This window comes from Populus trichocarpa, chromosome 1 (assembly GCF_000002775.5).
Source record: "Populus trichocarpa isolate Nisqually-1 chromosome 1, P.trichocarpa_v4.1, whole genome shotgun sequence".
Classification (NCBI taxonomy): Eukaryota; Viridiplantae; Streptophyta; class Magnoliopsida; order Malpighiales; family Salicaceae; genus Populus; species Populus trichocarpa.
Window position 1 is genome coordinate 21,030,399 of NC_037285.2, and position 14,899 is coordinate 21,045,297.

The 14,899-nt window shown below is 32.7% G+C and overlaps 1 protein-coding gene and 1 long non-coding RNA gene across 2 annotated transcripts; one reads left to right on the forward strand and one right to left on the reverse strand.

Moving 5' to 3' along the window:
- The first annotated feature begins 1,476 nt into the window (after positions 1-1,476).
- Positions 1,477-6,137, forward strand: LOC7470534 (laccase-14). The gene is made up of 6 exons (XM_052449449.1): positions 1,477-1,640; positions 1,716-1,867; positions 1,987-2,231; positions 3,215-3,343; positions 3,467-4,405; positions 5,962-6,137. The coding sequence occupies exons 1-6, from the start codon at positions 1,509-1,511 to the stop codon at positions 6,090-6,092; spliced, it is 1,728 nt and encodes a 575-aa protein (XP_052305409.1). The 5' UTR covers positions 1,477-1,508; the 3' UTR covers positions 6,093-6,137.
- Positions 6,138-7,127: 990 nt separating this feature from the next.
- On the reverse strand, positions 7,128-7,761 carry LOC7473020 (uncharacterized). Its single transcript, XR_002983194.2, has 3 exons — positions 7,682-7,761; positions 7,505-7,585; positions 7,128-7,157 (listed from the first exon to the last, which is right to left on the reverse strand). It is a non-coding gene; the product is annotated as an uncharacterized LOC7473020 (long non-coding RNA).
- Between the last annotated feature and the right edge of the window lie 7,138 nt (positions 7,762-14,899).

Sequence of the window (14,899 nt, forward strand, 5' to 3'; positions counted from 1 at the left end):
AACCACCTTAGTTAGGAAGAATGAATTAGATTGCTAGAACCAGGAGATTAACAGATTATCCAACATATAAGCTTTGCTCCTAAGCTACTTGGATTTTTTGGGTCTTCATTAAGAATATGTTTGAAAGTCGGTTTTGTAGAAACAACTATTGTACAGATAAGAAGACGAACATCATTCAAGCTATGCTTTATGAAAAAGGCTAAATTATATGGAAGAAACTAAGATAAATATTAAGTTATTTTTTCTGGTCAATGGATACATATCAAACATGCATGCTAGAAGATCCTCTGGGTATTTAAGCATTTGCTGAAATATTGAGAGAGAGAAAAAAACAAATATACATCACAAGAAAACAAACTAACGACTACACATCTTACCAGTTACAGATAGCTCCATGTATCATAGCAAAATGAAATTATACCTACCGCCAGTATACCGATCATAAAATTATGAATCAAGTGCAACTCCTCCCTATACAAGATTTTAGAGTATAAACTCTACAATCTGTTGATGATGTTGTTTTGCCAAGAATATAAGAATTACATGATTTGGTTTTGTTGAAGAAATTAAGCAGGGGTGTTGAAGAAGGTGGAGTTAGAAAAGGAGATAGGAAAGAGAAAGTAGAGGTTCTAGTAGAGATATAGTTATTGATGAGATAAAGTTAATTTGTAGGGTTTTTGAGGAAAAAAAATTAAAAATGATATTTTTGAATTATTATTTTTAATGTTAATTTTAAGAGGAAGTACTATAGCAAATCAGAGGGTCTCCTCTCTGATTTGGAGAGAAAAGAAGAATGTTGGTATATTTAAAATGTTATTGTTAATGTTAATTTTAAAATAAATATCAGAGGGTCTCTTCTTTGATTACCTTCCCTTTGATTTGCTTTTGCATATTTTTTATGAATTGAATTCCATTTAGTAGAATTCAAATAAATACAAACTAAAGGGTTTCAATTCATAATATATTATTATTTTCTTTCTATCTATTACGGTTTTATGATCAGAATCACGGTTTAGACTGGTTGACTCGGATTTTTTTTAATTTTATCTTTTAATATTGGATTGATCGAGAATTAACACGGGAAATAATCTAGTTTATTAAGAAATAAAATGAAATGCTAACCGAAATCCTATGTGGCAAAAAAAGAAAAAAAAATCTGTTTTAGGAAATAAGAATTAGAAATACCTTATTTTATTAAATATGAATTGAAAATGACGAATAGTCTCTTAATTTTTATCAAAAGGAGAGATGAATCTAATACACAAGTTGACCAATTTGCTTATCACTAAAATAGAAAAATTATATACACATATATATATTACGAAACATAAAGATACGAAACATAAATACAATATTAATTATTTTAACTATTTAAGGAAGGGTCCCCATGTTAGGACTGAATGCTCCAAGGCATCAAAGCTGGAAAGCAAAAGGTTATGAGCGTATGATAAACTTACGACGACGACGATGACGACGACAAGAACAGTGCATTTTAATTAGGCAGATATATGAGGAGGAGGAGGAGCTTCAAGACTGCTCCTCCAATGGTTAAGATTCTCAGGCTTTTAGGTTTTATTGTTTCTCTGATAATTCAGAACTACACCACTGCAAACGGGAAGATCCATCATCATAAGTTTGTGGTATCTACATCTCTCTCTCTCTACTCATCTCTCCTTCTTCTTTTCATCTCCTCTCTCATCCAGTTGTTATTGCAGGTGAAATCAGCATCCTTTACTCGACTGTGCAATACAAAGGAGATCTTGACAGTAAATGGGAAATTCCCAGGGCCAACTTTGGAAGCCTATACAGGAGATGAACTCATAGTAACTGTCTACAATAGAGCAAAATATAACATCACTCTCCACTGGTATGTGCTCCCTTGCCTACGTACAAAAATTCAAACTGTTTTTTTACAAAAGTTAGTTTGATGAATTTGCTGTGTGGTGTGGGCATGGGGTTATGGAAATGGTGCCATGAAAATGGCAGGCATGGAGCTAGACAAGTAAGAAATCCATGGTCAGATGGGCCTGAATACATCACACAGTGCCCTATCCAGCCAGGAAGAAGGTTTAACTACAAAATCACATTGACTACCGAAGAAGGAACAATATGGTGGCATGCGCATAACAGCTGGGCAAGAGCAACAGTCCACGGAGCCCTCATTATTTATCCAAAGCATGGATCTCATTATCCCTTCCCCAAGCCCCATGCTGAGTTTCCAATTATACTAGGTCTCTCTCTCCCCCTATATAATAATAATAATAATAATAATAATAATAATAATAATAGTAATAGTAATAAGATCTTAATAAAAAAACATTAATTAACATTTATAACTCATTTATATAAAATTCTTTTAACTCACATGTGTTGATTCATCTATATGTTCTTCTGATTAACATATGTGTGCTCATTTTTACAGGAATTTATGGTTTAATGATACTTGAGATCAATGTGATATTGATTTTTGACGAAGTTATCCTTCTAGTTTAATTGGCATAAGTTTTGAATTTAATTGTTATAAAAGTTATGATTTTATGTTTTTGATATTTTATAATATTTATATAAAATTTATTTCCTTTCTTTGGCTTTTGAGAATAAAATTAAAACTCATCTAAAAATAAAATAAAAAAAGCCCAAAAATTAAAAACAACTCAACGTACAATAATAAAAAATTAGCTACTTTATTTTTTTTTATTTTTCGAAATAAATCAAAAATATTTCCAATGTAAATAACAAAATTAAAAAAATAACTTATAGTAATAAATGAATATAAAGTTGTCAAAAACATTTAACAATTTGTTTTTTTGAGTCTTTAATCAATATTTCTTTTTTCTTTTTAAATTGAAACCAATAAGAAGCTAACACGTGTTCCCCTCCCCTTAAAAAATTAAAATTAATTTAAAAATAGGTTTATTACAGACAGAGAGACCTTTGCTGAGAACTCAGTCTCTCAAATTAAAACTATAAAAATATCTCTGTTAAAAATTGATTCTCAATTTATTATTATTATTGGTGCTGTTGAGGGTGGATGAAATTAATTGCTGCCTTAATATATTGTTCAATTGAAGAAAATCTCAATTAAAAGAAGAATCGAATGATGATGAATAAGACGCAATAAAATAGTTTGGGACACTTGATTTTAATTGCTGGCTGCAAGTATGAGTGTGTGTGTGTGTTTGTATAATGCCGAGGCTGGTTTTTACGTACGTAGGAGAGTGGTGGAAGAAAGATGTGATGAAAATACCTGGAGATGCAAATATAACAGGTGGTGAGCCAACTCTCTCAGCTGCTTTCACCATCAATGGAGAACCAGGATATATGTATCCATGCTCCAAAGCAGGTACGTATATATGCTAGCTCAAGGAAGATTCTTGCTCAAACTGGTTTGGTTCGAGGGCACAGGTGCTTGCGTACCTTTGAAAAATGATTGCAAAATGATTTGCTTCATATATTGTGCATGCAGGCACCTTTAAAATGATGGTGGAGCAGGGAAAAACCTATCTCCTTCGGATAATCAACGCAGTATTAGATGAAAATCTGTTCTTTTCCATAGCAAAACACAAACTGACGATAGTAGGAAAAGATGGGTGTTACTTGAAACCATTTACATCAGACTATCTAATGATCACCCCTGGCCAAACCATGGATGTGTTATTTGAAGCAAACCAACCTCCCAGCCACTATTCCATGGCTTCTAGGGCATACTCGAGTGCTTTTGGGGCTGGTTTCGATAACACAACAACAACAGCCATCGTAGAATACCATGGCATTTATCATCTGCCGAAATCTCCTCATTTTTCACCTCTTCCTCCATACAATCGAACACAAGCATCCACAGACTTCACTAAGCAGTTTCGGAGTCCAGTAAAAGCCCACGTTCCACAAAAAGTTGACACTCGTTTGTTCTTTACCATATCTGTCAACCTCCTTAACTGCAGTACTGATAAGCCTTGCGCGGGTCCCTTTGGTAAGAGGTTTGCAGCTAGTATGAATAACATTAGCTTTGTAAATCCTCCATCTTTGGACATCCTTCAAGCTTACTATTATGGGGTTGCTGGTGTTTTTGAAAGGAATTTTCCTCGTAAGCCTCCTAATGAGTTCAATTACACTGCTGAGAATCTCCCAGCTAACCTTTTGACACCAAGTTTTGGTACTGAGGTGAGGGTTTTGAAGTACAATGCAAGTGTTGAGATCATTCTTCAAGGGACAAATGTATTAGCTGCTGATAACCATCCCATCCATTTACATGGCTACAGCTTTTACGTGGTTGGATGGGGATTTGGGAATTTTGATCCCAGTAAGGATCCTTCAAGATATAATCTTGTTGATCCACCTGAGGAGACTACAGTTGGAGTTCCTCATAATGGATGGGCAGCGATCAGATTCAGAGCAGATAACCCAGGTAAGAAATTGAAGTAATTTTACTTTTCTTTCTATTTCTATCCTTGATGTAATGTAATATTGTTCTGTAATGTCCCCCATGCATGCCTTGTATATTCTAGTTGTGACTTTTTAGTAGCTAGTTGGCTAGATTTCTAGGTAAAATTAAACCTAGTGGGGGTGTCTTGCATTGCTGCGAATTCCAACTACTGAAATGTCATGGGCTACATTGAAACTTGAGAAAGAACAAAGCTTCTAATAAATAAAACTATAGGTTATGTGCAAAAATAAACATAAAATTTTTGAAGGACTGAAATGTAGCCTTCATTCTATTTGGTTAGTGTTTTAAGATAAAAAAGATAAATACAAAAAAAGATAAAAACATAAAATAAATCTGTCCTCTAAAATAATTTTATAATGAATTTTTATATTTTTAAAATAAAAAATACATAAAAACATGTTCTCTTTATCTCTAATGTTTTTGTCTTCTATATTCCGAGACGCTAACTATATATTATTTTAGAATTTATTCAACTCAATCAAAGTCTTTAGGTTTTATATATATAATTTTTTTTACATAATTGAGAGAGTAAAAACACTAATCAATTTGAAAACTTTATTTATTTTGGAGAAAAATAATATTATCTATGAAAAGAATTCCATAAGGTGCATATTATGTTAATCATCTTGTTAACAAACTAAAGTGATTAAGAGCATGTCCAGCTATATATATATATGTAAAAATAAGTAAATATTTATAATGTCTTTTTCATAATTGCGTTCATATAAAGAAATGCATCCTTTAGTTACATCTTCATGTTTTTCTTATAAACAATCATATCTCATATCAAACATTAATGTATCTTTTCATTTAATATAAGGAATTATGAGCATAAATTAATAAATGCAATTATTGTCGACAATGAGCATCATAATGAACAACGATCACAACCCTACTAACAATCAAAACCTTGCATCACAACTTTACATAAAGAAAAGTAAATGGTTTTAAGCTACTTTAATTATTTTATAGCAAGAGAAAACCTACAAATAACTCTAGTTTGAGATTATGGTTGTGATTCAAAATGTTTTTCGCTTAGAAATGTATCAAAATAATGTTTTTTTTAAAAAAAAATTATTTTTGAAATCAGCACATCAAAACAATCCAAAAACATAAAAAAAATTAATTTTTAACAAAAAAATTAATTTTTTTAAAAAACATGGGTTGACCCGCCCTAAAACTTTCAAGAGTTTCTCAATTTAATTTAAGTATATAATAGTTTGGGTTAGGTGCCTAATTTCTTGGAATGAAAAACTTGTGTGGCGTAAGCTCTAAAACAAATTAAACTCACCAAAAGTAGTTCAACATTTATTGCAAAAAAAAGTATCTACTTATTTGCTAAATACTTTTATATTTTCTCTTCATCTTCAATTTGTTTACTTTCTCACTTGTGTCCTTTATTTTAATTTGATTATTTTAGATCGAGTTGTTAGTTCCACACTTATATAATTATATATTCATACAATAATATTATCTTGTACATATCTTGAATTAATATTATACTTGTTAACATGCAGGAGTGTGGCTACTACATTGCCATATCGAGCGTCATGTAACATGGGGAATGGGAATGGTGTTTCTTGTGAAAAATGGTGTTTCTTCTCAAGCTCGAATTCTTAAACCTCCTCGTGACTTACCAAGATGTTGAAATCATGCTTTTATGCATAATTAATTCTCAATTCTATTTGTTATCTCTCCCCGTTATGCCTATGAATCAAATTTCTAATTAGAGTTCAAGTTTTTTTCTTAATTTTCTCATGTGGATTACACTTCCTAATTATTTATAAGAATATTATTATTGGGATTTTAAAGTCACTCTTATCATGGATGAAAAAAATAATAATTAACCCCAATATGTTATCAAGGAAAACAAATCAAATAGAACCAAATATTGTGATATTGGAACTTCATAAAATGAAGTGGATTACTAGTATATATATATATAAGTGGATTGCTAATAACATTATTATCATAAACAAAAAAGTTTTGTATTTTTGAGTTATTTGAATTGTACTAGTTCCTGTGTTGTTTAAAAGGATCATGCTACCAATTTAAAGGAAAATTTGACAATAAACACATACAAGCAACAAATAGTAATGAATGTGAAAAAATAAATAAACTAAGGGTTTGATTAAGTTTGTTTTGTTGAATATATTATGGAAGTTAGGGGTGATCATTTTCGGTTCGGTTCGATTTTTATCTAAAAAAATAACCAAAATAAAATTTTGAAAAACTAAAAAATTTAAACTGGAACTGGTTCAAACTGACCGACTTCGGTTCAGTTTGGTTTGGTTTTTTTAACATAAAAACCGGAAAAACCTGTATTTTTTGTTTGGGCTTTCTGATGGACTTGTAATTGATATTAATATTATCTAATTTTGTTACAAGATTCTATAATATATTTAATTTTTGTATCACTAAATATTCATTTATATTAAATTATTAGTGCTAATATTGTGTTTATATGTTGCAAGTCTTTCTAATATTAGTGTTTTGGACTCCTCCTGCATCAGAGTTTAAATAACATACACCAAGTTAAAATCTAAATTACAAAGCAAATCTCCATTGTCTATGCTGTTCTGAGGAGCGGTTGTAGGAACAGGATCTCAACATTGGAGACAATAACATTATCTGAAGGAGGTGGCTCAGGTTCATCATCGGATGATTTGACATTTTTAGAAGGACCTTCGTCTGGTCTGTATGTCAATTGAAGCTGTTTCAAATGACCAGATATTAGTCCTGCAGTATTTAACCTCTAACAATGATATCCCTTGTCAAGGAAGAATAAGTTGACATGCATGCATCACACAAAAAGAGACAAAAGAAAGCATAAACTGAATATGCAACACCATACATCCTTTTCTGCCACTTAGCCAAGCAAGAACTATTTTCTTAATTAGTTTAGTCAAGATCTATGAATCCTATTTCCAAAAAATCCTTGGCTTCTAATGCCTGTTTAAAAATATAAAACTAGTAACAATAAAACAAAAGGACCTGTAACATCAACAAATCATAAATTGGAAAATTTATAGGACTGTCTAGCATAGTAATGACACTTACCAATGCCTCACTAGGAACAGAAACAACACGTGGTGCCTCTTTGATATACTCTTCCATAGTTGTAAGAAAGGATTATGGAGGCTGAGAAAGATTAGGACAATAAAGTCATAAATCACTGCAATTGAAAGAATGAAATAACTAGTGAAAACTCTAAATCCGTCTCATGGCATCAAATACCTCTCTCAAAACAGGAAACTGGAAATTCCTAGCAAGTTCTAATCCTTTGCAAATGTCATAGAAATCAGAAAGGTTTCCAGGTTACAGAAATAAACAATTTTTTTCAACAAAACACCATATCTAGTAAAAACGTTTTTAGTTATGGAGACTTCAGTTCTATAATGAATGCTACAACATAAAAGATATACCAATGAACACTTTAGGTGTTGATAAAGAATATTTAACCACAAACTGACATTCTGTAAAATCAATGGACAACATGACCTGCTGATTGGCTCGTTTGTAGATATCAAGGGCTTTGATTGCTTTGTCTTGGCATCTCAAAAAACTGCAAAGAAAAGAAAGATTTAATAGTAAAATCAGACAAAAACAATGCTTGCAAAATGATGAAAACTGATATTAGGCTTGATGAGTATGGTTTTGAAATATTCAGTTTAAATCGTGATTTTAGACCATTCATGGGAAGGAAAAATGAAAAAAAATAAAAAATCTTCTTGATTCTAGTAAATTAAACTCTCTGAATTTTGATCTTTGATCTAAATTTGCAAAGTTATACATGTCAAGATTCTGATGGGAAACTTCAGTAAAGCAGAAAAAAAATCATCCCTACGCTAAATTTAAACATATTCCCAGAATCCTAAATCAACCAAAATACCACTCTAAGCTCAAACTTTGATTTTTTATAAAGATATACCAACAAATATACAGATCACATAGCATATGTTAAAAAAATAAAAACAGAGATTGACAAAAAAAAAAGAACTCATACCTGGTGTGAGTTGTGACAAGATTTAAGGTCAGTTGTGAGAGAGGGAGGTGACTGGTTTGCTAGATCTGGACTCTGGAGGTTAGGTGTGCCAGTGTGGGGTGTGACTATGTGTCATGCCCGTGTAGAAGAGGGATGTGGCTGACTGACTGGTTTGTTAGATTTGAAGATGAAGATTGAAGGTCTACCAGTGACACGACCAAAAGATTGATGTTTTCTCCCAAGTGTAGGAGTGTCGAAGTAATAAATAACCCGGCAAGACCGGCGTCGAATCACAAGGAGGTTAACTGTATAAATTATAAATAATAATAATAATAATAATAATAATAATAATAATAATAATGATGGTAATGATGATGATGAGTTAAAGAGGATTTCGAGATGTAAGATTAATGTGAAGATTAAACAATAATAAAAACAGTTATCAAGGTTAGATGATCCACTAATGATATTTCAAATAAGTATAATATAAATTTTTTTTATTACTCAACTGGAAACCACACACAAAGAAGGTTCCAATCGGATGATTTGTTATTAATAGCTCATTATAAATTATTAACATGATCATATTAATTATCTTATTTAAGTAACACCAAACTTTTAAATATTATCAGGAATTCATGATGCTAACTTATGTTAACAATAAATCAAGTTCCTTTAATAACACAGGTGTAGGTTATAGCATACGGTTGGCTATGAAAGTGTCAAGCATTTGTTGTACCAAGTGTTATACACCACAAATTTAGATTAAGCATTTAATGAGCAAGGTAATAAGAATTAATAAGATAAAAATGATAAGACATGTTAATAACAAACTTTCTTGGATATAACCATTGAAGTCCATGTTGAGTTTATATTATACCTATTCTAATACCATTAGTGAAACCTTTTCACTTTGACATAATAAACTAAGCTAAACATTGTGATTAAGAGAAATATAAATAAACTAGATAAGAACATAGTTATGATGAAAAGCATAAACAAGAGATTAATGAAAGCAAAACTTAAACATTACAAAAATACAAAAAAAGAAAGCAAGATTATGATCTTGATCTGAAAACCAAGATGCCTAAATGCATGGCAAATGCCTCCTTTTATAGGTCAAAATTTGAAATTATTGATTTGATGACTAATTGTTGAGTGGGTGACCACCTCTTGACTTGGTAACAATCCTTATCTTCTTGTCTATAGAAAACGTCATTGCTAACATCAGAATTTGAACAGAGAGTCTTCATGAAAGTTCTGGGAATTTGTCTCAGCTTTCCAACAAAACAAAAATGAGGTCATTTAGACTTCTAGAGCTCGAGATATGGGCTGAACACTGAATAGTGTCAGGGTTGTAGGACAGATTCCGACTTCTCTGTTGTTACTACCATTTGAACTCGAAAATGGCACTTTTAAATCTTGGACTCCATGAAAGTTTTAGGCATGTGTCTTATATTTCCATACATATAAACCAGACCTAAATCCAAGTTCTACAACTCCAGTTATGATCCCATAACCGAATGGTGTTCCAGTTTGGACTGAATCAACATCTCTTTTCTAAGCTTAGACCTCTCTTTGTCTTCTCAATTTCACTAGTAAAACTCATTAATCAATCCTTTGATTTATGTGATACACTACACCATTAAACAGTTTTACCGACGGACTAATTCTATCGGTGACAGGAATGAACTCCGTCGGTGAAATAATTACCGACGGGCTAACCGACGGAACACGTCCGTCGGTATAATAGTCATCGGTAATTCCCCTTTTCGTCGCTAATTCTATCACAAATAAAAATAACAACCCACCGACGGTCTTACAGACGGATACGCGGGCCAAAAAAAAATTTCCCGCGGGAACATTAGCGACGGACTAAATCCGTCTGAATTTTCAACGGTAATTACCCACAGATAATCCGTCGGTAATTATGGCATCGGTGCTAATTGTGTGGCAACTCTCTGTGAAATACCGACGGATATTATCCGTCGGTAAAGCCGTCTGTATGTGATCACCGACGGATAATATCTGTCGGTAATGATGGCATGGCTGGTAATTGTTTGGCAACTCTCTGTGAATCACCGACGAATAATATCCGTCGGTAAAGCCGTCAGTATCAATTTAAAATATATATATAAAAAAATAATTTATTAATAGTAAAACTCTAATAAACAAATAAAATTGGATTAAACATTAAAAATATAAAAATAATGTTAAATAATATTCATCCAAATATTCATTACAAATTTAATGTGTTTTTTTTTAAAAAAATTAAACTAGGATAGCGGCAAAGCTGGAGGAGGAGGAGGAGGAGGCTGGTTGTTCCCAGGACCGTACGGCCAAAAAGACCCTGCACAAGTATCATCACCCATCTTTGATCTCATCTCCATGACTATGTGACAGAGCTCATTATAATTCGTCGAGAGTTGTTGATATTGTTGTTTCAAGGCAATGAGCTCTTCAGACTGGGTGCTCGATACTGATGGAGAACTCCCAACGGTTGAGACACTACGAGTCGAACGCAAGTTTTTAGCCGTAGTGTTGGAGAGCCCGTAGACCCGATTTTTATCGGGTCCACTAGACGATCCCACCTCCATCCATAAATCTGGATCGAAATCTGGATGGGTTGAAGGATTGTCCCCATATCTCTCCCTCAACCGGCTATTATAGGTCTCCTGAAAATTTTAAAAAAAATCATCATATGCAATTCAAGATGCAATTCAAGAAAATAATAACTTACAAAATAAAATGAATGAACGAACATACCATAAAGTGCTGAGCACAGTTGTCCACAAACTGTTGCACCCCCTTTTGGCGGTCTTGACTCCGCACATGCGTCTCTACAAACAGCTCCATTGGACTCGGCTCACGTCCAAGAGACGTAGTCTGTAAGGAAAAAATAGGTTGAAAGTTATTTAATAAGGAACGACAAATTAATTAACGATATATTTCATTAAAATTAATCTTACCATCCGCTTTGCATGACGCTGAATGGGACGGATTTGCCAGTGTGCGTGGTTACCAAACCATGAATTTGCCGATTTCGGTTGTCGGCGCCGGACTGTGAGCGCCGTGAGAACAACTCTGAGGTCACGTGCTCAATATATGTCGTCCATATTTCCCCCGAGATGAATGGTGGTTTGAATTCCCGCCAAACCGCCACCTCATTCCATCCTTCAAGACCGTTATCCCTCGTGTTTCTTTTTTATTTTTTTTTTGGTGTCATACCAAAAATCACGCAACCTACTTCTATAGTAACAAATTAGAATTTAAACATAAAATTATAAAACAAAAATAAATATTATTTTCGATATTACCTAGTTGCTGCGTGATTCTCTCATACCCTGCTCACAACATTGTTGTTCGCCCTATCCCACTCAAATTTGTTTTGTGTATATAAATAATTCATATAAAATAAAAATATTACAAGATATAAAATTATAAAAATTATTTATTAAAAATAAGCTGAAAATTAAAAACTAACACCGACCTGAAATCGCTTAAACCATGCATCGACATTAGGTTTCCACTCAGGATGTTTGGAAACCTGGCTCCATTGAAACAATGGAATCTCCATCGACAATTTAAACGCCAATGTTATAGCCCTTGCAGCCTCAATGTTTGTGAACCTGAAATTAAATAAAAGTAATAATATTAATTAGTTGTTCATAAATTATGTTATAAGTATATATATAAAAAAAAGTAAAACCTAAACAAACTTACATTGAGAGGTCATCCTTCCATTGTGCTTGGTACTTACGGGTGAATTGACCCCACTGTGAAGGCACACCGCTTCTGCGCTGTGAAACCGCGCTAGAAGAGGCAGCATCACAAGTTGGCGTAGATTCCTCGTCGTGATCAGCACCTAAGGATACGTCCTCCTCGCTGCTAGAAGAACTAGCTGCAACCATCTTCTGACGACGTGCTGTAGATTTCATTCTACGCATCTACACAAATTTATACGAATAATTACATAATTAACTTCGATTTTTTTAAAAAAAATTCGACAGAGTCTCCCTTATACTGGGGGGGTCCCAAGTTATCGACAAAATCATATTACACTTCCAATTTTATTTCACATCCCGATCCAATCATCCTGGATCTCAACCCAACTCATCATCATCAACACAAAACATCTTATTCAATAACATCATATAACGAAATTCAAGTAAAAGAATCAATTTCAACTATGAACATTCATTGTTAAATTGGTACTTAGAGTTACAAGCAATAACAATGACAGGTAAACAATAATATTTTAAAATTAAAATAAACTAATTAAATTTAATTCTATATTTCAATTAACATTTAAAACATAAATTCAACAATAACAATTATAGCAATACAAACAATAATATCCTAAATTAAGATAAACTAATTAAATGTAATTCTATATATAAATTAATATTTTAACATAAATTCAACAATAACAATTATAGCAATACAAACAATAATATCATAAATTAAGATAAACTAATTAAATGTAATTCTATATATAAATTAATATTTTTAACATAAATTCAACAATAACAATTATAGCAATGCAAACAATAATATCATAAAATTAATAAATAAAATGAAAAAACTAAAAAACACTATACAAAACAACCTAAACACAAAACAAACAATACACAAAACTAAAAAACACTATATCAATTCAAAATAAATTTGGGAATAAAAAATACTTACCTTAATAGTGTGTTGAATTTAAGATTTTATCTACAAACAATACACAAAACAAAGAACACCAAAAAAAAATAATCATGATTAAAATAAAAAAATACAAAGATAAAGAAAAAAGAATACATACCTTTTAAAACTACCACTAAAATAATAAAATCTCTTCAAAAAGCCAAATGCAACCGGAGAGGAGAAGAGAAATGGAGAAGAAGAGAAACTGAGCCGAGAGAAAAAAATGAACCAAATGGGGGGAAGGGGGTGTTTTATATGGCAATTTTTCCGACGGACATTAATTGTTGTTGATGGCATTAAATTCTGTCGGTAATACCGTCGGAAATTAATTGATATGCGCACCAAAAAAGTTCAAAAATCCTGCCAGACTTTTCGAGTCGTCAGTACGTGTGCCGACGGACACGCGTCTGACAGGCGTGCGCTTCGGGATGTGGGTAATCCGTCGGTGATGTCGTCGGTAATATACGTCGGTAACACAGTCGGTGATTCCATCGGTGATTGTGGCACAATCTCGTAATTTTTTTTTCAACTCTCTGTGAAATACCGACGGGTTATAAACCGTCGGTGACTCCGTTGGTGATTGTGGTACACTCCCGTAATTATTTTTCAACTCTCTGTGAAATACCGACGGGTTATAGTTCGTCGGTGTACCCGTCGGTGAAACCGTAAATTTTTCTTATTTTTTTGTGTAACCGTGTCACAAAATCTTGAATTGCAATCTTACAGCACACGCAACACAATAACAAGAGCTGACCATGAAAGAAGAATAAATATTTCATGTTCCAAATTATTACATTATAAAAATAAGGCTTTAAAACATGTTTAGTTAGTCAGAATTTTCATCTTCGTCCTCAATTGAATTGTTATCATCAGCTTCATCGCACTCTTCAATTTCGTTATTATCTTCTTCAACAACATTCTTTTGTCCACTAGTAGAGCTCAGAACAGCATTCAACTCCTCTGCGTCAACATCTACAAGACTATCATTGAAAACATGAAAATTAAAATTTTCTTCTAAGTCAATTAAAGGAGCAACTCGGTATGGTTCAACCAACTCACTAGCTTAAAAGACTTCATCTATCACACTTGTGTCTTTGTTCTCATCCTGAACAACCTGACACGACCCTTGGGTTTTTTTTTTAAAACGGATAACCAATCAACTCTTGATCGGTCCTTTATAAAGGAAGGGGTGTATGTGTAATAAACTTGTTGGCATTGCTTTGCGAAAACAAAGACGTCGTTTACGTTACGGTGTCTAGCTTTTGAGTTGATTTCAACGAGACCATAGTGAGGATCTACTCTGATTCCTCTGTCAGTTGTGTCATACCAATAGCATTTGAATAAAAACACTATATTCTGCTCGCTATGATATTGCAGTTCGATGACCTCTTCCAATCTACCGTAGTAGTCAACTTCAAACTCACTAGAAGTCGATCCCTTAATACAAACACCGCTGTTGTATGTCTTTCTTCCATGCCCGTATTCTTCAGTATGAAAGACATATCCATTGACAAAATACCCATTATAGCATTTGACTTTTCTTTCAGGGCTCAGGCTTAGTAAAGACAGTGAAATAGCAGCACTACCTCCCATTTGATAAACCTTGTAAATTAAATACAACAATAATCAATAAACAGATATTATGTAAAATTGACATACAATTAATTACATTGCAATAGATAATGAGTTTGTGATAGGACTTACATGTGTTCTAAACCATGTGGCAAATTGTTCATCTTGTAATTGAAAGATCTGGGATTCGGTCAGCTGTGAGTTAT

Coding starts and splice junctions, on each gene's coding strand:
- LOC7470534 (XM_052449449.1), top strand. CDS start 1,509: ATGAGGAGGAGGAGGAGCTTCAAGACTGCTCCTCCAATGGTTAAGATT. Junction 1,641..1,715: donor TCCATCATCATAAGTTTGTG/GTATCTACATCT, acceptor TTGTTATTGCAG/GTGAAATCAGCATCCTTTAC. Junction 3,344..3,466: donor GTATCCATGCTCCAAAGCAG/GTACGTATATAT, acceptor TTGTGCATGCAG/GCACCTTTAAAATGATGGTG.